The following is a 26021-nucleotide window of genomic DNA, read 5'->3' on the forward strand; positions in this document are numbered from 1 at the left end:
GGTTTGGTTCCAGGAGCCCTCACAGATACCAAAATCTGCTGATGCTCAAGTCCCTCATATAAAATGGTTTAGTATAATGAATACAGTCATTATACTGTATCTGTGAAATTTTTATACGTGGTTGGTTGAATCTGCGGATGTGAAAGCCGTGGATACAGAGGGCCTACTGTATTCCCTTTGATAATTCACTCCTTTTTGAGAAAAACATTTCTAGTTCTCATTTAAACACAGTATTGCTTTTCAAGCATCATCAATATTTTGATGAATCATTAGAATCCTTCTGATGATTTTATGTCAAAAAGTTGATATTTTCAATATGAGAATTTTGTCCTTGAAATAGAAGCTAGAGGGATAAACAACAAGGTCCTACTGTATAGCACAGGGAACTATATTCGATATCCTATGATAAACCATAAAGGAAAAGAGTATGAAAAAGAATGTACGTATATGTATAACTGAATCACTTTGCTGTACGGTAGAAATTTACACAACATTGTAAATCAACTATACTTCAATAAAATAACTTTTTTAAAAAAAATTAAAGGTAGGGGAATTGATTTTGGAGATTGGTGTGATATTGCTTCAGTAAGCAAAGAGCATGGTTAACTGTAAAGCTAAAGGATTAAACTTTACGATGCATTTTGAGATGGCAGGAGAGAAATACTTGACACTTGCAATTTACTTTGCCAGTTCCTAATGCTATTTATTTATTTATTTTTAGCCGCGTCGGGTCTTTGTTGCAGCCTGCGGGTGTCTCTCTAGTTGTGGCACGTGGGCTCCAGAGCGTGTGGTGGGCTCTGTAGTTGTGGCACGTGGGATCTTAGTTCTCCGACCAGGGATCGAACCCGCATCCCCTGCATTGGAAGGCGGATTCTTAACCACTGGACCACTTGGAAAGTCCCTAAATCACATTTTTAAGGGGGACTTCCCTGGCGGTCCAGTGGTTAATGCTCTGTGCTTCCACTGCAGGGGGTGCGGGTTCGATCCCTGGTCGGGAACTAAGATCCCGCATGCTGCGCAGCGCGGCCAAAAGAACAAAAAAAAAAAAATCACTTTTTTAATGATCTAATATAATTGTTCTAGCGATTTCTGTAGAATTCGAATTCATTCAGCCAGAAGTAAATATTTATTGAGCCAGAAATAGTAGGAGGTTGGGAAGTTCTCACTAAGCAACAAGCTTCAATATAGTGTGCTCCTGCTTTGACACAGCTATGCCCTGGTGCTTGGGTGCACAGAGGAGTATTAGGGGTGGATTCCAAGAGTCTAGAAGACTAAGAGTTGGTCAGGACATATGTAGCTGAGGACAACCTAGGGAGAGGGATGATAGGTTTAAGGTAGGAGGCAGGAGAGAGTATGGGAAATGCTGGCAAGTATCAGCAGTTCAGCAAGGCCAGATTAAAGATAGTATGTGTGGGAATGTTGAATGACAGATCTAGAAAGTAAGGAAGGCAGGGGCCCATGAATTCATTCTTGTAATTCATTTTAGGTATGACTACTTCATCAGGAAATTCTTAAATCTGCCATAGTGGTTTTGCCTCTAATACCCGCGAAGTTTAGAATTTGAATCTGGGGAGTTGATGCTGTTGGGTAGTGAGGTGCAGTATGTCTCCTTGAAAAGGTTGCTGCTCTGGGCTCCCGAGGCTCAGGAAGTCTCATCATTTCCAGTTGTCTGGTAAGGGTGAGGTCTCAGAGTTTTTGTTTTTATAGTTTCGTGCTCCTGTATTACTATGGGTATTCATCAGGTGATTTGGCTTCAGTTGTGAGAATCTTGCCAAAAATCTATGCTGAAGAAACCAGGGGAGTATACAGGTTTATCTTGATTGTAATTCTGTGACAGTTGGCTGATGTTTCATAAACTCATCTCAGTTTTAAGTGCTAACTTTAGTTTGTCCTGTCAGCTTTTGTTGACAACTCCTAACTCATATGTAATACTTGGTGTTCAGGAGATGGCTTTCCCCTGTTTGTCTTTGCATGGTGGTATTTGAAGGTAAGCAAAGCATGGTCTTTAAAATTTGATGTAGCATGTTTTCATTCCTCAAATGTTTCTTGAATGCCTAATACTTGGAAAGTTGAGAAGCTGCTCCACTGAAGACAGTCTCTAAAGGCTGTTCTGCAGTGATTTACCTAAAGCCTTTCTAGGATCAGCGACAGTTAATGACATCTGTAGTAACTTTGTGTAGTTTTTTTTTTTAATTAATTAATTAATTAATTATTATTATTATTAACTTTTGGCTGTGTTGGGTCTTCGTTTCTGTGCGAGGGCTTCCTCTAGCTGCAGCAAGTGGGGGCCACTCTTCATCGCGGTGCGCGGGCCTCTCACCATCGTGGCCTCCCTTGCTGCGGAGCACAGGCTCCAGATGAGCAGGCTCAGCAGTTGTGGCCCACGGGCCCAGCTGCTCCGCGGTATGTGGGATCTTCCCAGACCAGGGCTCGAACCCGTGTCCCCTGCACTGGCAGGCAGACTCTCAACCACTGCACCACCAGGGAAGCCCACTTTGTGTAGTTTTGTTCTTGTCTGTGAAAGTTTATCAGTTTAGAATTTCTACGTATAATGATTTCTCTGTACACTTTGGTGAGAGACAGAATTTTAAGAAGCATGGCACAAGACCTCAAGGAGCTTACAGTCAACGTAATGTGGTTTATTATGGTTAAATGTCTCAGACTCTTTTTATGGTGCTTTAGTAGTTATTATGTAGAGTGTGGTGTTGGTCTCACCCTGTAGAGTTAGACCCAACTTCAAATCCGAGGACTGCTGTTTTTTATCAATGAGATCTCAGATTTTCTAAGTCTCAGGTGCTTCTTGAGGAGTAGTAGTATTACCACAGGGTAGTAGTAAGGATAAAATGTAGTAATGCATGTAAGACTTTAGTAGAATGCTGACACATAGTAAGTACTTACCTTTAGGTGTTATAAATTCAATTATCCTGTGAGCTTTTTTTTTTTTTTTCCTTTTTTTTAATTGTTGGAGTAGGGATAATAGTGTTTGGTCTTAAGTTCATTAAACAATTACAGATGGCTACTATCTGCTAATCACTTTTGGGGAAACAAAAGTAGTTGAATATATGTGGTTCACAGCTCAAAAGAACTAACAGTTTTTGAATTAAAAAAATTAATAAGTAGCAACAAACATTGGGCTTATTATATTCCAGGCATTCTTTACTCAGTGTTAATAAGTATGCTATGAGGTAGTTACTGTTGTTTTCACCATTTCACAGATAAAGGAATTTAAGTAGGAAGAAGACATGTGATTTGCCCAAGATCTCTCTGCTAGCGGAGTGATGGAGCCAGGTTTTACAACTAAGCTGTTAGACTCTGAGAACACAATCTTTAATCGTTGTTCTGTTCTGCCTACAGAAACAAGGCTTGTTTATGACAGTGTCGTTGTGGTGGATCTAGGCTATGTGGTGTAAGAGTTAGGAGGAGGAATCAGTAACGGCCAGGATGTTCAGTAAAGGGAGAAAGCTGTCATTTAGCAGAACTTGCAATGTGTCAGGCTCTCACATATTAGCTCCTTCATTTGTCACAGTGTTCCCAGGAGGAGCATTTTATTATGAATCCCTTTTTTAGTTAATGGAGGCTCAGGAAGTTTAAGTGACTTACCAAAATTCACATAGCTGGTAAATGGTATAGAGGGGACTTTTTTTTTAATCTTTTTTTAAAAAAATTTATTTATTTTAGTTATTTATTTTGGGCTGCGTTGGATCTTTGTTGCAGTGCGTGGGCTTCTCATTGCAGTGGCTTCTCTTGTTGCGGAGCATGGGCTCTAGGCGCGTGGGCTTCTGTAGTTGTGGCACATGGGCTTCAGTAGTTGTGGCTCGCGGGCTCAGTAGTTGTGGCTCACAGGCTCTAGAGTGCAGGCTCGGTGGTTGTGGCACGTGGGCTTACTTGCTCCGTGGCATGTGGGATCTTCCCGGACCAGGGCTCAAACCTGTGTCCCCTGCATTGGCAGGCATATTCTTAACCGCTGCGCCACCAGGAATGTTCTTAGATGGAATTTAACAAAACCTTTTTTACGAAAATAGCAAACATATACAAAAGCAGAGGAGTAATACAGTGTACTCCTCATCACCCAGCTTCAGTAAATACCAACATTTTGCCTCTCATTTCATCTATTTCTGTCACTTTTAAAAACAGTTTTATTGAGGGATAATTGACTTAAAGTAAACTGCACATATTTAAAGTGTATAATTTGATATATTTTGACGTATGTACACACCCCTGAAACCATCATCACCATAATCAAGGTAAATAAACATATCCACCACTCCCAAGAGTTTCCTTGTGTCCCTTTGTAATCCCTCCTTCTTACCTCTTCCTGCTTCCCTGCCGTCTCCCACACAAGGCAACCACTGATCTGTCACTATACACGAGTTTACGTTTTCTAGACTTTTATATAAATGGAGTCATACAGTATGTACTCTTTTTGTCAGGCTTCTTTCACTCAGCATAATTATTTTGAGATTCATCCACATTGTTGAATGTGTCTGTAGTGGATTTTTGTTTGTTTGTTTTTGCTTTTTTGAGTGTATTCCATTGTATGAGTGTACCACTTTTTAAAAAATTCATTCACTTGTTGATGGACATTTGAATTTTTCCCAATTTTTGGCTACTATAAATAAAGCTGCTATGAACAATTATGTACAAGTTTTTACATGGATATATGCCTTCATTTCATTTGGGTATATATTTAGAAGTGGGATGACTTGATCATATGCTAAGTGTATGTTAAGAAACTGCCAGACTGTTTTCCAAAGTAGCTCTATTGTTTAACATTCCCACCAGCAGTGTATGAGAGTTCCATTTCCTCTTCTTCCTTGTCTACACTTGGTATTGTTGGTCTTTTTAATTTTAGCCATGTAAGAGATGTGTAGTGGTGTCTTACTGTTGTTTTAATTTATATGACTAATGATATTGAGCCCTTTTGTTATCCATCTATCTCCTTTGATAGCCTCTGTTCAAATCTTTTGCCAATTTAAAAAAACTGAGCTGTTTTTCTTTTTTTTTTTAAACAAATTTAGGAATTCAGGATGTTCTTTTTTTTTTAATTTTTATTTATTTATTTATTTATTTTCGGCTGTGTTGCATCTTCATTGCTGTGCGTGGGCTTTTCTCTAGTTGCAGCGAGCGGGGGCTACTCTTTGTTGCGGTGCGTGGGCTTCTCATTGCGGTGGCTTCTCGTTGCAGAGCATGGGCTCTAGGCACGTGGGCTTTAGTAGTTGCGGCACGCAGGCTCAGTAGTTGTGGCGCACGGGCTTAGTTGCTCCACGGCATGTGGGATCTTCCCGGACCAGGGCTTGAACCCGTGTCCCCTGCATTGGCTGGCCGACTCTTGGCCACTGTGCCACCAGGGAAGCCCTGAGCTGTTTTCTTATTATTGTATGTTGAGAGTTCTTTATGTATTCTGGATACAAGTTCTTTATATGATTTGTAAGCATTTTCTCCTGTCTGTGGCTTGTCTTTTTATATTATGGGCAGTGTCTTCCTTAAGAGCAGAAGTTTTTAGTTTTGGTGATGTTCATTATATCAATTTTTTATTTTATGAATTGTGCTTATGGTGTTGTATCTAAGAATTCTTTGCCTAATCCAAGATCACAAGATTTTCTCCTATGTTTTCTTCTAGAGGATTTACAGTTTTAGTGTTTACATTTAGGCCTACAATCCATTTTGAGTTTATAATTTTTGACGTGAGATATGGATTGAGCTTCATTTTCTTAGCATATGGATGTCTACTAATTCCAACACCATTTGTTGAAAAGACTTTCTTTTTTCTCATCGAATTACCTTTACATCTTTGTTGAAATCAGCTGCCCATTCACATTTTAAAAAGTGGAATAATTTAAAGCAAATGCCAAGCATAGTGTCATTTTATCCCTATATATACTTCATTATGTGTCTCTGACTGATAAAGACTGGTTTTTAGAAACATAACATTCCATTATTATACTTCACAAAATGAACAGTTTCCTTAAAATTATCTGATATTTAATCCATATTTAACTTTCCCAGGTTGTTTCAAATCAGTCTCCGAAGTTGACCAATAAAGGGTTTTTCTCTATCATTATTGTCTCATATTTGTATTTGATGTGTTTCAATCCATGGAGGTCATTATTGTTTTTGATGCCCCAAAATGCTTCAAGTTGGCGCCTGTCTCTTTTGACACGATACTTGAATGTTTTGAATAAATGCAATTTGAACCTTGTTTTGTTTTTTTTGTTTTTTTTAACTTCAGTGCCCATGTTCTTCCCAGGATTATCATTGTGCTTTCTTGACTGAAGCCCTTAAGGAATAGATGAGACTTAAATGACCCAGTTGAAGGGTGCATTTGTTGGAATAGTGGTTTGGTACGGGCAGTGTCAACATATCTGTGAACATAGGTCTAGCAGCAGGAGGCAAAAGGCACTTGTGGCACAAGAGCCTAGATTGTGGAGTAGTCAGAGAAGCAAAGAGAAACAGGCCAGAGTCATAGCGTAAAGGGCCTTGCCAGCTGGTTTGGGGGATTTGGTCTTTTTAATACTTTGGTGGTGGGTCATGGGACTAAGTTCATGACATTTTGTTTCTCTTGTGAGCTTGATAGAAAATTATTTTTGAAGGAAGGCCCTCTTCATTGCCATTTTTCATGGAGTTTGCCAAGAAAAATTTGGTTGAAGAAGCAGATATCAATTCTCTAAGTAAAGTCTGGAGAGAATCCCCTGTTGAGTGGTTCTTAACTGGATTTCTCAGGAGCCTGTACTCCTTAAACCTTTCATCTTTCACATGTCATATACTTATTATGTTGAATTTGAATCAGTATGGTATATATACATAATTTATGTAGTGATAACGAAAAATATTTTTAAGTTACAGTGGCTTACTCTTGCTTAACTTAATTGGCCTCCTGTTACATTGTTGGCTATATTGAAATCCAAGGACTAATTATGGATTGGTGAGCTTTATCATGTTTTACTATAAAATTTGGCTAATTAATTCACTAAGTTTTACTTACTGATTTCTAGAGCCCCATGGTTATGAATGTGCTTCCGCTTCATAATGCCTCCTGCTATGGCAGACATCCTTGACATCTGGGCAGTGGATTCACAGATAGCATCTGATGGCTCCATACCCGTGGATTTCCTTTTGCCCACTGGGATTTATATCCAGTTGGAGGTACCTCGGGAAGCTACCATTTCCTATATTAAACAGGTATGTTATCAGGCTGAATTTCTATAAACATAGCTCACTTACTATATCACTTAGGGGAAAATGTTCCTCCATTTTAGAATGTTATTAATGTAAATCATATGGTAAATTTGAGAGAAGTTTATAAGTCATTACATGTTAAAGATTTTGATCCATACTGTGTCTTGGATCTTGTTTATTGGCTATATAAAACATTCTCATTCTCACTCCCACTCACTTCTAATTTTTTTTTTTTCACTTTTAATTTTTAAAAAAATCCGCGTGTGATACCTGAATGAAGACAAATTAGCTTATATTAGCTAGTTTGAAAGGTTTGTTTCAGGTTATCAAAAGGAATTTGACATTGTTCTAGAAAGTTTTATTTTGAGGTAAGATCTTTGTACTAATTGTCTTTGAGCTTATCACGTTTGTTTTTCCTCAAGTGATTTTTCGTTGGTTGTCTCTTCTCTCCTTTTCCTTCCCATTCTAATCCCCATTTTCTGTCCCCATCCCCACTATTTTTCATGGTCACTCTGGGGGAAAGAAAGGTTTTCTGCTGTTCAGTAGATTTTTTTCCCCCAGTAATGAATGCTGTGTCCTCATTTGAAAGCAAATTGTTTCACATAACAAGGCTTGCATGTTTTGTTGGATGATTTTTTTCAAGCGAATTGGTGAGTACTATTGATTTGTGAAGATTATGACTTATAAGTAAAATTATTTTCCTAAACTTTCTCTTTAATGTTTTTCAAATAGCTGAACCCAATATGGAAATTGGGGTTTATGATATATTTAAGAAAAAGTATTTATGACAAACCTTTTTAAAGCGCTTGACTTTGGACAGCCTTTTAACTCTTTTCCAAGCTTCTTCATCAGGGAGACATAAGAATTCTAGAAGTGCATAATCCCTTAAGTGAAAAGGATCACTTTTTAATTGTTTTGGGCACCCTACAGGGGCAGATAGTACACTTATTTTTATAGTCACAAGTGACAGGTATGGATGCCTGTGGCTATAGCTGAAGCTGAATTAACCATTGAAACCTTGCTCCTTTAAAAAAAACTTATTGTTGTAAAATATGTATAACATAAAATTTACCATAAGAGTCATTTTTAGGCACACAGTTTCTTGGTATTAAGTATATTTACAGTGTTGCCCAATCCATCACCACTATCCATTTCCAGCACTTTTCATCATCCTAAACACAGACTCTGTACTTAGTAAATAATAAACTTCCCCTCTCCTAGTCCCTGGTAATCTCTGTTCTAGTTTCTGTCTATATGAATTTGTTTATTCGAGCTACCTCATGTAAGTGGAATCACACCGTAGTCAACCTTTTGTGTCTGGTTTTCTCAATTAGCATAATATTTTAAAAGTTCATTCATGTTGTTACAGGTATCTAAATTTCATTCCTTTTTAAGACTGAATATTATTCCATTGTATGAATATACCACATTTTGTTTATTCATTCATCTTTTGATAGACAGTTTGGTTATAATCATCTTTTGTCTTTTGTGAATAATGCTGCTCTGAACATTGGTGCACAAGTATCTGTATGAATCCCTGCTCTCCATATGTTGGATCATATGGTAATTCTGTTTTAACTTTTTAAGAAACTGCTAAACTTTTTTTTTTACAATGACTGTACCATTTTACTTTCCCACCAGCAATGCAAAAGGGTTCCAGTTTCTCAAAATGCTAGCCAACACTTGTTTTCCTTTTTTTTTTTTTTTAGGTAATAACCATTCTTATGACTGTGAAGTGGTATCTCATTTTAGTTTTTATTTGCATTTCCCTAACTGCTAATGATTTCAAGCATCTTTTCATGTTCTTATGGACCATTTGTAGAATTGTCTGTTCAAGACCATTGCCTATTTTTTTAATTCAATTGTTTTTTGTTTTTGAGTCATGGGAGTTCTTTAATGTATTCTGGATGGTAATCTCTTATCAAACATATAATTTGAGAATAATTTCTCCTGTGAGTTGCCTTTTCACTTTCATGATAGTGTCCTTTGATACAGAAAAGTTTCTAATTTTGATGAAGTCCAGTTTACCTATTTTTTGTTATTTTTTTTTGCCTAGCATCAATTTCTCTTGTTTGTTTTATGTAACTGAATCTGAGGATTGGCCACGATTTTTATCCCTCAGCTGTTGGCTTTTGTCCTGGTTGCAGTTAAAATATGTAATCCACCTTGTGTTTGTGTGATGACCTTTTATATGATCTCATCCAGGAGACTTCAGGGGAGATCATGAGAAATTGATTCTGCTCATCCTGACAGGACAGTGCTAGTTAATGGAGATAACTCTGGTGAATAGAAAAGAATTCAGGACAAAAATAATGTAAATTTTGTATAGAGGTGATAGATGATACATACTTTAAATGTTCTTTTTTTTAATTAGAAATTATTTATGTTCACAAGAATGCTAAATGTGGAAGTCTTCAGTGATTCTTATTCTTCATAGATTTTCATGTTTAATACTTCTGTTTATATAAATGCATTTTTTTGCATTATACCATTATATTACTTTACAAAAGTGGGTTAAATACCTTTCATAGTCTCTTACAATTTGCTATTTTTAAAAGAAACCAACCTTAATATATCTCGTATAGCTTTCCATGTTACCGTGTTTTTCTGTTTAATTTTCACAGTTCTGTAATATTCCGTAATTCACTTAACTGATCCCTTATTGCTAAGCATTTTGCTTGTCCTCAGTTTTTGAGTTTTCCAAAGAGTGCTGCAGTGAGCATCCTTGTAGATATATCTTTGTACACTTGAGCAAGTATTTCCATTTCAGAAGATGTCTTATTACTTTTTCCTGCAGATGTTATGGAAACAAGTTCATAATTACCCAATGTTTAACCTCCTTATGGAAATTGACTCCTATATGTTTGCATGTGTGAATCAAACTGCTGTATATGAGGAGCTTGAAGATGAAACAAGAAGACTCTGTGACGTCAGACCTTTTCTTCCAGTTCTCAAATTAGTGACAAGAAGTTGTGACCCAGGGGAAAAATTAGACTCAAAAATTGGAGTCCTTATAGGAAGAGGTAATTTAAAAAATTCTTATTATGAATTTTTAACATGTTTGTTGCTATCTGTATAAACATGTAGTCAGTATGATCTGAGACGTTGCTTTGCAAGGTGTGGTCCATGGACCAATGCTGGTCTGTACATTGTTACCAGTCTGAGATAAAGTAAGTATAGAAATCAAGAATAAACTTCTCTAGCGATGTGATATTGCCACAACATCCAAGGGTGTGTGTATTTTTTATCTTTTTCTTTTCCAGTGACTTATTTTTTTTTAATTTTTTTTATTGAAGTATAGTTGATTTACAATGTTGTGTTAATTTCTGCTGTATAAAGAAGTGATTCAATTATGCATAAATATACATTCTTTTCCATATTCTTTTCCATTATGGTTTATCACAGGATATTATATATAGTTCCCTGCACTATACAGTAGGACTTGTTGTTTATCCATTCTATATATAATACTTTGCATCTGCTAATCCCAAACTCCCAATCCATCCATCCCCCTCGCCTCCCCCTTGAAAACCACAAGTCTGTTCTGTATGTCTGTGAGTCTGTTTCTGTTTTGTAGATAAGTTTATTTGTGTCATATTTTAGATTCCACATATAAGTGATATCATATGGTGTTTGTCTTTCTCTTTGTGACTTACTTCACTTAGTATGATAATCTCTTGGTCCATCCATGTTGCTGCAAATGGCATTATTACATTTTTTTATGGCTGAGTAGTATTCCACTGTGTATATATACCACATTTTCTTTATCCATTCATCTGTCGACGGACATTTAGGCTGTTTCCACGTCTTGGCTATTGTGAATAGTGCAGCTATGAACATAGGGGTTCATGTATCTTTTTGAATTATAGTTTTGTTTGGATATATGCCCAGGAGTGGGATTGCTGTATCATGTGGCAACTCTATATTTAGTGTTCTGAGGAACCTCCTATATTGTTTTTCACGGTGGCTGAACCAAGTTACATTCCCACCAACAGTGTAGGAGGGTTCCCTTTTCTCCACACCCTCTCCAGCATCTATTTGTAGACTTTTTAATGATGGCCATTCTGACCAGTGTGAGGTGATATTTCATTGTAGTTTTGATTGGCATTTCTCTAATAGTGATGTTGAGCATCTTTTCATGTGCTTGTTGGCAATCTATATGTCTAGTGAATTATTTTTATTTTATAAAAGTATTGGTTTTTTGCAAATTTGAAATTAAAAAGTTGTTCCTTTGCCTCAGGTACTTTGAGAAGCCCTTTTTTAGAGATGCATCCTCAGTTTCTTGTGAACTACCCCTGTAGTATGAACGTAATTTATGCACAACTCTCTATGCTAACTGAGACTTTAAGCTGATTGATGTTTCCATAAATTTTACTCCATAAGTAAAATTATCTTTTTTTAAAAATTATTAATTAATTAATTTATTTATTTTTGGCTGTGTTGGGTCTTCCTTGCTGCGCGCGGGCTTTCTCTAGTTGCGGCGAGCGGGGGCTACTCTTCGTTGAGGTGCGTGGGCTTCTCATTGCAGTGGCTTCTCTTGTTGGGAGCGTGGGCTCTAGAGCGCAGGCTCAGTAGCTGTGGCGCACGGGCTTAGTTGCTCCGCGGCATGTGGGATCTTCCTGGACCAGGGCTCGAACCCGTGTCCCCTGCATTGGCAGGCGGATTGTTAACCACTGTGCCACCAGGGAAGCCCTAAAATTATCTTTTAAGTAGAAGTTACTTTTATAGCAAGTCAAGCTATATCATGCCCACATTATTCTTTGCATATTAATTTCAGGGAGAATTGTAACACAGTAAACACGGAGCAGTCTCTCTTGCTATAGTAATCTTAGATGTCTAAAGGGCCAATGGTATCCTGCCTTAAGACAAGGTATTAACTTGAATTGCATACTGCAGGGGATTACTGAGGAGGAGGCTTTTAAGTTTAAGTACAAAACCAAAAAAATCTGTAGAGTGTTGGATCTGGATTGGCTACCTGTATTGATCACATTCACTCTTATAGGATAATATAGTACCATCCCCTTTAAGATAGTAAGTACCTTTAAGATACTATTCTTTGATCTTGACCTATAGTTAATTCAGGCTAGCTAATGATTACACAGTGGGACTAAACTCTTCCCTTTGAGTACTTAGAACAGCAGCTTGTTTATTTACTGAATGACACCCTGGTATTTAAAAATGTTTGATTATTTCAGATGATAGCTAGTTTGCTTTGGCAATGACTTTTTCCCCCATTAAATAGGCTTGTAATTGTATACCGTACAGATTTTTCACAAATATATTAATAGCTTCAATAGAAAGCATTCCTTTCTATTTTTTAGAGCTCCAAAGATTTTTTTTAAACTTTTAATTATTCTCCATTAGTAAAAATTTTTCCTTTGAATTAAATAGTGTATGTAAAAGTAGAAAGAATAAAAAAATCACTTATAGTCTTATCCAAGACAAGAATATCCACTGATAATATTTTGATATAGTTCTTTTTAAGCAGTTTTGTGTGCGTGTTTGTGAAAATATTGTTTTTCTGTATTTTTCTGCTGATATTTAGGGAAGCTGAAATATTTGACAGTTCAAAAGGTTAGCATCACAGAGAGAGTTAACTTTTATGAGAATATAGGTGTCTTTTTGAGATTTACCATCTTTTCAAAACTTAGATCACTGTGCTCTCTTTGGGTCTTGATCTCCAAAGCATATGGAATCATTAGCCACCATTATCTGTACCTAAGCTTGTCAGATTTACCAAATAAAAATACAGTAGATCCATGGGATACTCTTAATGCCAAAAAGTCATTCACTATTTATCTAAAATTCAAATAGAATGGACATACGGTGGGTTTTTTTTGTTTTTGTTTTTTTTCAAATTTGACAACTCTAACTTTACCCTACTAACAGCACAGAGATCTAATGTATATTGAAATTGAATTTCTCTTTATATAAACAATGTACCATATTTCATATTTCATTTAGTGTATAAAGCTTATTGTACAAAAAATTTTTTATGCAATGTGCCCTGCAATTTGAATGACTAAGAAAATGCCACGAGTGTTTTTATTGCATTGAATTAAACAGTTGATAAGCTCTTAAAATTTATAAATTGTACTTTAGATCCTCAGCAGTTTAGGAAAGCTGGCCTTATGATCATATACACAAATTCAAATGTTAACATTCATTTAGGAAGTTGAGTAAGTCTGTTTTGATGTTTTAGAATGAAATTTTACTTTAAATACCTAACAAGTCATTTTTTGCAGTTGCTGATTTGTATGTGATGACTACAACCGGGACTCTGTGAGGTCATGCCTCCTGGGAAAACAATGAACAATTATTTCAATTTAACTTCAGGAACAAGTTTGCTGCCTCCTCCTCCCCAGCGAAAACAATAGAACCTTTACAGACATAACTGCCCTGACGGGTCTAAAAATACCTTTTCCTGAAAGACGATATGCCTAATTATTTCATTTTCTGTTTATCCTCAATAATTATTTATAGAGCTACTGTTGAGGTTCTGATTATTCTCTGTAGTGAAGGTACTTGTTACTCCTGCATTAATTTCTCCAAATACCCAGTAGTAAATCTTGATCAGAGGATTTTGTCAGCATCCTGAAAAAAATATTTGAACACTTCCTTTTTCTCCTCACCTATCTAAAGCTGTGGCATACCTTAAAGTGAAGGAAATACATAGTCTGTAGGATTTTAACAGTATCTTTAATATGAAGAAATAATTCATTCAGTACTTTTTTAATATCAAAAATTTATATTTGACTGTAAACTATACAGTACTCTTATCTTAAAATTTAAGCTTTGCTATCAAATTTTCATACCACAAGACATATAGGCAATTAACTAGGCTTAAAATTAAATTCCTTAGCCTAACTTTTTATTTTTGGCAAAGTTTCTATTTTTAAGAGATGTTTATAGTAGTTCCCCAATTCAGGCTTTATCCGTTTCTTCCTTTTTCTTTCTTTCTTTCTTTTTTCTTTCTTCCTTCCTTCCTTCCTTCCTTTCTTTGTTTTAATTTATATTGGAGTATAGTTGATTTACAATGTTGTATTAGTTTCAGGTGTACAGCAGAGTGAATCAGTTATGCATACACATATATCCACTCTTTTTTTTTTTTTAGATTCTTTTCCCATATAGGCCATTTCTGAGTATTGAGTAGAGTTCCCTGTGCTATACAGCAGGTTCTTATTAGTTATCTATTTTATATATAGTAGTGTGTATATGTCAATCCTAATCTCCCAATTTATCCCTCCCCCAGTCATATCCCCTGATAACCATAAGTTTTCTACATCTGTGACTCTACTTCTGTTTTGTAAATAAGGTAATTTGTACCCTTTTTTTTTTTGTTAAGATTCCACATATAAACAGTATCATATGATATTTGTCTTTCTGTGTCTGACTTACTTCAGTCAGTATGACAATCTCTAGGTCCATCCATGTTGCTGCAAATGGCATTATTTCGTTCTTTTTTATGGCTGAGTAATATTTCAATGTACATATATTCCACATCTTCTTTATCAGTCCCTCCGTCGATGGATATTTAGGTTGCTTCCATGTCTTGGCTATTGTAAATAGTGCTACAATGAACATTGGGGTGCATGTATCTTTTCAAATTATGGTTTTCTCTGGATATATGCCCAGTAGTGGGATTGCTGGGTCATATGGTAGTTCTATTTTTAGTTTTTTTAAGGAACCCCCATACTGTTCTTTATAGTGGCTGTACCAGTTTACATTCCCACCAACAGTGTGGGATGGTTCCCTTTTCTCCACACCCTCTCCAGCATTTATTGTTTGTAGATTTTTTGATGGTGGCCATTCTGACCGGTGTGAGGTGATAATGTCATTGTAGTTTTGATTGCATTTCTCTAATAATTAGTGATGTTGAGCATCTTTTCATGTACTTTTTGGCCATCTGTATGTCTTCTTTCGAGAAATGTCTGTTTAGGTCTTCTTCTCATTTTTTGATTGGGTTGTTTGTTTTTTTGTTTGAGCTACTTGAGCCGTTTGTATACTTTGGACATTAATCCCTTGTTGATTGCTTTGTTTGCAAATATTTTCTCCCATTCTGAGGGTTATCTTTTTCTTTTGTTTATGGTTTCCTTTGCTGTGCAAAAGCTTTTAAGTTTAATTAGATCCCATTTGTTTATTTTTGTTTTTATCTTCATTACTTTAGGAGGTGGATCAGAAAAGATCTTGCTTTGATTTATGTCAGAGTGTTCTGCCTCTGTTTTCCTCTAAGAGTTTTACAGTATCTGCCCTTACATTTAGGTCTTTAACCCATTTTGAGTTTATTTTTGTGTATGGTGTTAGGGAGTGTTCTAATTTCATTCTTTTACATGTAACTGTCCAGTTTTCCCAGCACCACTTATTGAAGAGACTGTCTTGTCTACATTGTATATTCTTGCCTCCTTTGTTTTGTTGTTGTTGTTGTTTAAAATATTTATTTATTTTGGCTGTGCTGTGTCTTAGTTGTGGCACACGGGATATTTGTTGTGGCATGCGGGATCTTTAGTTGTGGCATGCAGACTTCTTAGTTGTGGCATGCGGGCTTCTTAGTTGCAGCATGCAGACTGTTAGTTGTGGCATGCATGCAGGAACTAGTTCCCCGACCAGGAATCACGTCCTGGGCTCCCTGCATTGGGAGCGCGGAGTCTTAGCCACTGGACCACTAGGGAAGTCCACTTGCCTCCTTTGTTATAGATTAGATAACCATTCATCAGTTTCTTAAAAAGCAGATTGTCAGAGATTGGGATTTAGTGAGTCTGGGATGTATGAAAGAAATCTGTACTTTTCAGCTGACTCTCATAGTTATGTGAAAAGAGTCCCTTATTTATATTATATTGAAAAAAATTACCAAAACAATAGCAATTGCAATTCAACAGTTTATATTGAGTATTTATACTTGAGAACCACAGCACTGAACTTGGGTGATATGGTCTTTGTCTGCTTGGAGCTCACAATCCAGTGGGAAATAATGGATCAGTAAACAGACAGTTACAATACAATGTATAAGCTGCTATAAGTCAAGGAGGATCACTTAAATCAACTGGGTGAGTCACGGACTTCCTCTTTGCAGACAAACAGCTAAACTGCGACTTAAGCGCTCATTAGGAGTTGAGTAGGTGAAAGGAGATGGAAGAAGGAAAAGCAAATGGGAATGGCATATAGGAAGGATGGCCTATTCAAGGAATGAAGGAAATTGACTATGATTTGCTTAAGGGGACAGCTAGGATAAGCAGGAAGTCCAGAGAGGCAACTGGCTTCAGAGCATGCACAGCCATCCAGGCCATGTAAAAAGTAGAGATTTAATTCATAAGAGCAGTTGGGAAGCTGTTGAAGGGATTTTAGTAGGGGAGTAACATCATCAGAGTTTCATTTTAGAAAAATTATTTAGGTTGGGGAATGGAAGTGCATTGGAGGGATTAAGATTGTGAGTAGAGAAATTAATGAAAAACTGATGTAATAATTAATCCATGGGAGAGATGGTGGTAGCTAGGATTAAGGTAATGGCTATAGGACCTAAGAGAACTGGACAGAGTTGAGAGACATTTAGAAAGTGGATTAGACATGACTTTTGGTAGATAAAGGGAGATAAAGAGTTTGATTTTTGTTAGATGTATCTATTATTAGGTATTCAGTTCCATTTCCTTATCTGTAGTACCGATGATCTGTGAATAGAATTAGTTTGAACAGTGCAAAGGAAGAAGCTCTAAGATACTTAAGGTAGTTTGCTTAAATTACAGTTCATTCATATAGCTGATTTAGAGTAATATATTTTATTCCAGATCTAAAACTATCCAAGAAATCATATTTTACCCTCAAGATTTTACCTTTGTTGTGTTATGGAACTTAAACATTTTAATTTTTCTATATTTAATACCTCAAATCGATGCTAATATTTATTTTAGAAATAATGACTGTTTTAATAGATGTAAATAGACAATGCAGGTAAGTCCACTATGAAGATAACACTCATTGATGTGCATATATTCAAATGATATGGTATTGATTTGGCCCTACAGAATGAAAAGTAACAGCTTGCCCCACTGTGCTTCCCTCTCCAACACTATGAAATGCTGTTAATATTATCTCAATTTTCAAGGCAAAAATTTATATGCATTCTATATTCTTTGTTTTGAATTTGCATAAAAGGAATCTTGAGAGACCCATTGTGTCCCTGCTTTATATATTTAATATATCTGGGACTTTTATCCTAACAACACAGATCTATTTCATTCATTTTAGCACTTGTACCACTCTATCATGGTATATGGATGTATCTTAATTTTTTTAACCAGGTCTTAATGATTATCTTTAGGTTATTTCCAGTTTTTTATTTATTATAAACAAAGCTACAGTGAACATGCTTGTACTGATATCATGTTATCTGTACAATTATTTCCATAGATTTGTGGAAATAAACAATCATGCAAATGAGAACAGACTTTTTACTCAGAGCTTGCTATAATAAAGGAATTTTGTGTTTGGCAGTGACTCAAAGTCAGGCAGGGGAGTGATAAAGTTTTACGGTAGAGAAAGTGGATGGCTTTCATGTATGCCTGATGGAAGTTGCTGGCAGGAGGAAGGAAGCTCAAGGTGGGCTCACGAGAAGCTGGGCATCTTACGTGGTTGGTTTGGGGAACATATTTGACTTTCACTGGTTGGTCCTGATTCTCTCAGGTTGCAGTTCCTGTTGGTGGAATACCAAGGTCAAAACGTGTGTGTGTGTGTGAGTGTGAGTTCTAATAAATATTAAATATGCCTATTTCTCTTCTATCCCTTCCAGCTTAAGGTTTTGTCCAACTTTAAAATGTTTGCCAATCTGATAGGTAAAAACTAATGCACATATAAAAATTTATACATGTTCTTTTATTATTTTAGATATCTAGAATTATTTATTAGAATAATTATAAGCTTATGAACAGGCTGTTATATAGTTATCTTCATGGCAGAAGTGGTTCATAATTCAGTACAACAAAAAATAGTTTTATGTTTATGAGATTTTTGACTAATTGATATACTATAACCATTGTTGAAAAATCACAGTAAACTGAAAGTTTATAAAATTTTAAGTTTACTGAGTTTTAAGTTAAGTAATAACTTGAGTTTTAGGCTTATTTGTAAAGTTTTCAGATTCTTAGCCTTTCTTAAATATTTTAAATGTGATTTACTTGATTTGTAAAGAAAAACTGTGGCTCTTTCATATGTGGTTTTAAAATAGTACTGTGAATTTCAGTGATTATCTTTTTAAAATTGGTAACCAACTATATTTCTTTAAGAGGTTTCAAGTTTATATTCTTTAGAAATCTAATTGTGTGTTCATCTTCTATACATGAAGTTCATTATTTTATCTTGAATATTCTTTTTATCTTTCATAATATTCTCTTTATCTTTCATAATATTTTCCTGCTCGGTTTTGTTGGCTTCATAAAAACCAAGCATCCAAATTATCTTTTTTTGAGTATATTTTGTATTCTCTTAGCTGCTCAAAATGACACGTTTAAAATTTTTGTTTAGGTCTGCATGAATTTGATGCCTTGAAGGATCCTGAGGTGAATGAATTCCGAATAAAAATGCGCAGATTCAGTGAGGAAAAGATTCAGTCGCTTGTGGGATTGTCTTGGATGGATTGGCTAAAGCACACCTATCCACCAGAGCATGAACCATCCATTCCTGAAAATTTAGAAGATAAACTTTACGGAGGAAAGCTCATTGTGGCTGTTCATTTTGAAAATTGTCAGGTAGTATTATATTATTTTAAGAAATACTTTATAATAAATTTGTGAATTTTACCAGAATGCAGCACCAATGTTAGAGGAGGCTGTTGCTCACCTAGTAAACACTGACAAAGAGCATTTTTAGATTTAAGATGGAAATATATTTAGGATTATATCTGACAACCTAAAGTGACACATCCTTTGCACATATATGGTTTTTTGACGCATTTTTGTCTAGATCGGGGTCCGCAAACTGCAGTGGTTTTGAATGGTTTTTATATATATATATATATTTTTTTTAAAGAAATTCACGTTCTTTTTTTATTTATTTATTTATGACTGTGTTGAGTCTTCGTTTCTGTGTGAGGGCTTTCTCTAGCTGCGGCAAGCGGGGACCACTCTTCATCGCAGTGCGCGGGCCTCTCACCATCGCGGCCTCTCTTGTTGCGGAGCACAGGCTCCAGACACGCAGGCTCAGTCATTGTGGCTCACGGGCCCAGTTGCTCCGTGGCATGTGGGATCTTCCCAGACCAGGGCTCGAACCCGTGTCCCCTGCATTGGCAGGCAGATTCTCAACCACTGCGCCACCAGGGAAGCCCCTGGTTTTTATATTTTTAAAGGGATGTAAAAAACTCAAAGAATTTTGAAGGATGTTAAAAAGAAAAGAAAGAAGAATATGTGACAGATACTCATATGTTGTTAGCAAAGCCTAGTTCTTTAGAGAAAAAGTTTGCCAACCCCTGGTATAGATAATGTTTTTTTTTTTTTTTAAAGGTTTTTTTTTTTTTTAAACATTTTTAAAAAAATTTATTTATTTTTATTTATTTTTGGGTGTGTTGGGTCTTCGTTTCTGTGCGAGGGCTTTCTCTAGTTGCGGCGAGCAGGGGCCACTCTTCATCGCGGTGTGCGGGCCTCTCACTATCGCGGCCTCTCTTGTGGCGGAGCACGGGTTCCAGACGCGCAGCCTCAGTCGTTGTGGCTCACGGGCCTAGTTGCTCCGTGGCATGTGGGATCTTCCCATACCAGGGCTCGAACCCGTGTCCCCTGCATTGGCAGGCACATTCTCAACCACTGCGCCACCAGGGAAGCCCCGATAATGTTGTTTAATGTAGATATAATTTTATTTTCTCATGTGATTTTTCTCTTCCCTATAAAATGAAAGGTTGATCAAAGAGCTCTTTTTTTCCATTTTCTTACATTTGCGTTCTGTGAATATGTGAACTAAGTGCCGATACGGAATTGGGCATTATAATAGAGTGTATATATAGTTAATCTGTATCTGAATGTTCATAGCAATTTTACAAACTAGATTATGCTACTGCCTTTATATGAAGTGTGCTCATTTTATCATCTAGTCTCTGGCCTTGGAATTAGGGTAGGAGTACAAGGATATTTTGTTTTGTTCTTCAATTAACAAAACCTTTATCAGTAGCCATTCTATATTGAGCACTTTACTATGCCAGGAATTATGAAAGGTATTTTTGAAATATATTCTCTACTTCTCACAACAACCCAATAAAGTGTTGTTATTTTATCCCCATTTTATAGTGAAGAAACTGAAAGGGAGAGAAGTTTGAGTTCTTTTGTGCCCTGCTTCATAGCTGGTCAGTGGTAGAGCCAGGATTTTTTCCAGGTGTTTCTCATTTTATCAAGTTGGCCTCCTTTCCAAAAACACGTTATTAAGTATTTGTTAGGTCAGATGTAAAAAAAGGATCCTACATTCAGGCATTTTGCAAGGGAAGTTTGTCTAGAGAAAAAAAAAAGAAAACAATTTGCCACTCTATACTGAGATATGTTGAGACTCAAGTTCAATTTAAGCCAAGAATTGGATATCATAAAGTGTAAAGATCAAATTTAAAATACTGTTTAGGGAATTCTGCATTGTTGAAAGAGCTGAAATAGGGAATTTTACTGTTAAAAGGTGATTAGAATTCAACTTGAAAATACCTGCTCCGGGCAATTTGTCCATCTAGGTCAGTTTGAATTTCATCACATATGGGTCAAACCTCTACTGGATATACAGATTTTAATGTTAACATCATTGTAACAAAGTATATGTGAAAAGAAGTGTTTTGAAGTTAGAAGAGAAATATAGATGTAAAATCTTACTGGATTCAAGCAGTCATAGAACTTAATGGTGAAAGGAGTTTAGACATCATCTAGGCAGACTCTTTATATAACATAATAATTCTTTTCACCATCCTTTATATCCTGTGTCTCTAACCAAATACATCCAGTTGCTATGGGAGCCCTCTGCCTACTGAAGTAGCATGTTTTCACTGTGAGCAAGCACACATTTAAATTTTGAATTTAAAAAATTAAATTCAAATGGTCTTTCTGTGACTTCTGCTCGTCTGGTTATACTTTCCTATTTAATAAGTATCCATTCAATCTCTCTTTATTCTACATGCCAGATATTCAGATAATTGGAATATAGCTATCACATGTCTCCTTAGTCTCCTTTTCTTCTGGCTAGATACTTCCCAGGGATTAAACCAAAAATTCGTAGAGTTTTTGATCATACAGAATAGTAAATTTTTAAGTTATGAAATAATTTTAGGAAGTCACATAGAGTTTATAGATTTTTTTAAAAAATAAATTTATTTATTTTATTTATTTATTTTTGGCTGTGTTGGGTCTTCGTTGCTGGGCGCGGGCTTTCTCTAGTTGCGGTGAGCGGGGGCTACTCTCCGGTGTGGTGCACGGGCTTCTCATTGCGGTGGCTTCTCTTGTTGCGGATCACGGGCTCTAGGCACGCGGGCTTCAGTAGTTGTGGCACGTGGGCTCAGTAGTTGTGGCTCGCGGGCTCTAGAGCTCAGGCTCAGTAGTTGTGGCGCACGGGCTTAGTTGCTCCGCAGCATGTGGGATCTTTCCGGACCAGGGCTCGAACCTGTGTCCCCTGCATTGGCAGGCAGATTCTTAACCACTGCTCCACCAAAGAAGCCCGAGTTTATAGATTTTTATTTAGGCTATTATTGCTTTAAAAAAAAACCAAACCCCATACCGTAATTTATTGCCAACACTATTTCATAAGTGAATAAACATTTTACCATCAAAAAATAGGAATGACAGAATCTCAGAATAAAGGATGTTTGGCAACCTACTCCATCATACATGCATCTCCCTGCCCACCCCCCCTCAAATTCTATAAAATTCTCATTTGGCCATTTCACCATCACTGCTGATAACCAGCATTGGGAAGCAGCATGTGGGAACACTAAACTAAAAATGAGATGAACTGTAACAAGGTATTCATTTAGGTTAAAAAATGATTTTCCAGGATTGGTAGGGGGAAAGAAAATTTACTGGAAATTAAATGTAAAGGATGTACATGTGTAAACATTATGTATAGTTGTATACAGTGTAGTACTTAATAATAAGTACAAATGTAAAGAGTGATTTTTTTTTCCATTGTAAATACAAAATTGCTTCTTTTTTCTACCCCCCTTTTTAGGATGTGTTTAGCTTTCAAGTATCTCCTAATATGAATCCTATCAAAATAAATGAATTGGCAATCCAAAAACGTTTGACTATTCATGGGAAAGAAGATGAAGTTAGCCCCTATGACTATGTGTTGCAAGTCAGTGGGAGAGTGGAATATGTGTTTGGTGATCACCCACTAATTCAGTTCCAGGTATGTGTTTTAACTATCAATTTACCATTTATTTACATTTAGTCATGAATTCTTTGAGTAGATGTTTTATGCTGGGAATTGATGTGCCTCAGGTTATTTTTGGAGTATAGTGGAGTTTAAATAAGATATGTGCATTGCGACACCCCTTCCCCCAGCATAAGTTATGCTATTTAAAGAAGCTTTGCCTTCAAGGAACTTGAGGATATTTTTGTTGAAATTACATTTGGAGACTAAAAAATGGTCGTTACATAAAGAATGCTGGGTTAAGTGCCAAGTTAGAGGTAAATAGTAACAGAATTTTAGGAAAATATGTGATTACTCTTTCTTTAAAAATTTATTTTATTTATTTATTTATTTTTGGCTGCATTGGGTCTTCATTGCTGCGCTCAGGTTTTCTCTAGTTGCGGCGAGCGGGGGCTACTCTTTGTTGTGGTGTGCGGGCTTCTCATTGCCGTGGCTTCTCTTGTTGTGGAGCACAGGCTCTAGGCGCAAGGGCTTCAGTAGTTGTGGCACGCAGGCTCAGTAGTTGTGGCTCGTGGGCTCTAGGCTCACGGACTTCAGTAGTTGTGGCGCGCGGGCTTAGTTGCTCTGCGGCATGTGGGATCTTTCCTGACCAGGGCTTGAACCTGTGTCCCCTGCATTGGCAGGCGGATTCTTAACCACTCTGCCACCATGGAAACCTGTGGTTACTCTTATTTGTGATTTTTGTTGTTTGTTTTAAGCAAGAGGGATACAGGCATGCCAGTTATTAAGTGATGTCTGTTTCAGAAGGAACTCTGATTTATTACCAGGTAACAGGGGATTTTGTATCCTCCCCTTCTTTTTTTTTTCAAATTTTTAGTGTAGCCCTTAATCCTTGGTTTAGTAGGTAGAAGGTCTAGCAGCAGTTATAACCTCTGTGCACAGCTTTGGGATCTGTGGCATTCTGACAGTAAGTGCTTGAACTCTAGCCTGTGAGAGGAAGAAGGAAGATGAAAAGTGCTTGGTGGTAACATCTAAGTACTGACTTCTTCCCTTCATGTTCTGCCATCTTTTAAGTAGCCTCCTGCTTCTTTAACACTTTTTTTTAAACCTTAATAAGGGGAAAGTATATTGTTTTGCTCAAACTGGAATTTGTTATTACAAAGAAAACTAAAGACGTGTGTGTTTTTTGTACAAGGTCATGTGAGAAAGAAAATATACAATGAAGGTGAAGGAACCTGAAGGAAATGAAATGATACATCTTTCATAGTGAAAAGTTTTTGAATGAATATATTTATCATACTGTCATGTTAACTCCCACTTGTACGCCAGTCTGGAATTTTTTTTTTGTTTTTTTCCAAAAGTGTATTTTCAGTGGTTCTGAATTGAATACAATATACTGAGTCACACTTTATATCTGTATAGGAAATTTATTATAGTGAGGAGTACATTGGATTTCTATTCATTATGTTAGGAATCTTTGGTAATGTGAATAACCACCCCTCTTCTTATATGCCTCTGGAGAATCATCCTGGTTTCATGGAAATGAAACTGAGCATCAAGCTCGGATGGCCAGTAAGTTTTTGATGGAAAGGCAGTAATGGATGCCTGGAGCCCTGTGCTGCAAAGGTACCAGGTCTGCCTCAGAGATCCGTGGAAGTGTGGCCACCTCAGGACTTAGAAACAATGGCCACAGGTGTACTACGTATTCACCTTTCCTGACTTACTGGTCAGAGCTTGCAGTGTGGCATCACAGTCTATGACGATCAAGTCCTGCCCCTGGAAAGGTGGGCCAGTTGGTCATACTGTCATGTATTAAGTGCAGAGAAGAGAAAACAAAACATCTATACTGTGGCACATATTTCTCCAAGGTTTAGCAAACAGAAAAGAAGTCAGACAGGTGGATTTAAATCCAGGTGTTAAAGATACTAGCTGTGTAACTTAGCCTTCTGATTTTCAGTTCTTTAATCTATTAAAAGGGGAAAATCTGTCTTTTAGAGTTATGAAGATTAGCTCTAACGTACAAGAAGTATCTAGTTCAGTTCTCAGGTACGTAGATGTTCAATTAATTGTAGCAGTTTTATGTTGTGATTTTTATTTCTCATATCCTTGACATTGAGTTGTTGTTTAAGATACACTTTCACAGTGCATTTGTTCTAGTGTTGTTCAGCTTAATTTTATTCTTCGTTGATTTAAGTTTTGCTTGAAAATCCTTACCTTATTCTTTCTTGCCACTGTAGTATATCCGGAACTGTGTAATGAATAGAGCCTTGCCCCATTTTATACTTGTGGAATGTTGCAAGATCAAGAAGCTGTATGAACAGGAAATGATTGCCATAGAGGCTGCCATAAATCGAAATTCATCTAACCTTCCTCTTCCTTTACCACCAAAGAAAACTCGAATTATTTCTGTAAGTTTCACGTGTGAACCTTTGGTAACCCCAAAAGGCACGTGATTTTTTTGGTTAAGTTGTATGCTTAAGCCTCACACGTATATTCTTTGCTTAGTTCTCCTTCTGTGGAAAATGCATCTTTTCCACAGAATATTAATATTAATATGAATTAATATTAATGTTCCACAGAATATTAATGCATATTTGCCAAAGATCCATCACCATTTATTAGTAATTATCTTTTTAGCTACCCTTCTTTTTCCTTACTCAGGCTACATATGATTGTAAACAGGCCATTTATGTTTTCAATTATCTTTTGGTGCTAATGCTAAAGATAAATGCCCTCAAATTTGAGATATTTTGAGATTAGAGCTAAATGTGGGACTTCAAAGAGCAAGTTGAGCATTCTAGTAGAAAAGTTAGATGTGCTGAGATAGTTGATTTTCTGGTATATCTCATTTCTGTCAGTTTATCTATAATAGTGTTTTGGTATAATTTGTCTGTTTTCTTTCTTTCTGATTGAATACTTTTAGACTTTAAATGTAACAAAGGCATCATTTTTTTCTAGAATGTAATATATTTGTATAAAGCAAATCTTAAGTTTGTATTCATTAGAACACAACAGTTTTAAAATAGTTCTTCAGTCTTAAGAAATTGCATGTTTAACCATTCCTTGATGATTAAGTTATTATCTTTATATTAATTTATTGGTCAATTCTTAATTTATGCAAAACTTTTAATACTATTTTTTAATGGTGTTTAGTGAATTTCTTAGCAATACTGGAATGCTGCCTGTTTTGCCTTGAGAACTAAGTGCTAGTGGTTGTGATGGTTAATTTAATATATGTGATTTTCAGTTGTTAGTTCAGAGGTGTATTTTCATTATTTTACCAATGGAAATGAGAACTGATAAGGCTATTTCATTGCTAGCATAGAATATTCATTTCGTTCATTAAAATACTCTGTCTTTATTTCATTTTTTTACAGCATGTTTGGGAAAATAACAACCCTTTCCAAATTGTCTTGGTTAAGGGAAATAAACTTAACACAGAAGAAACTGTAAAAGTGAGTACTTGTTAAGATTTGAATTTATCTTCTGCTCCATTATTTGAATAAGTCACTGATATGCTCAGTCAAAGTCACATT

General features: G+C 36.3%; 1 protein-coding gene across 3 annotated transcripts in view; it reads left to right on the plus strand.

The window, feature by feature from the left end:
• The window catches only part of PIK3CB (phosphatidylinositol-4,5-bisphosphate 3-kinase catalytic subunit beta), a 200599-nt gene that overhangs the window by 88081 nt on the left and 86497 nt on the right, over positions 1–26021 (plus strand). For all 3 annotated transcript variants that reach the window (XM_059920222.1, XM_059920224.1, XM_059920223.1), the window contains 6 exons: positions 6993–7179; positions 9974–10199; positions 18688–18911; positions 22342–22521; positions 24723–24893; positions 25863–25940. In XM_059920222.1, coding sequence (XP_059776205.1) covers positions 7009–7179; positions 9974–10199; positions 18688–18911; positions 22342–22521; positions 24723–24893; positions 25863–25940 — 1050 coding nt within the window. In that variant the 5' untranslated portion in view covers positions 6993–7008. The remainder of the gene's footprint in view (positions 1–6992; positions 7180–9973; positions 10200–18687; positions 18912–22341; positions 22522–24722; positions 24894–25862; positions 25941–26021) is intronic.

Source organism: Balaenoptera ricei, chromosome 4, assembly GCF_028023285.1.
Source record: "Balaenoptera ricei isolate mBalRic1 chromosome 4, mBalRic1.hap2, whole genome shotgun sequence".
NCBI classification, from domain to species: domain Eukaryota; kingdom Metazoa; phylum Chordata; class Mammalia; order Artiodactyla; family Balaenopteridae; genus Balaenoptera; species Balaenoptera ricei.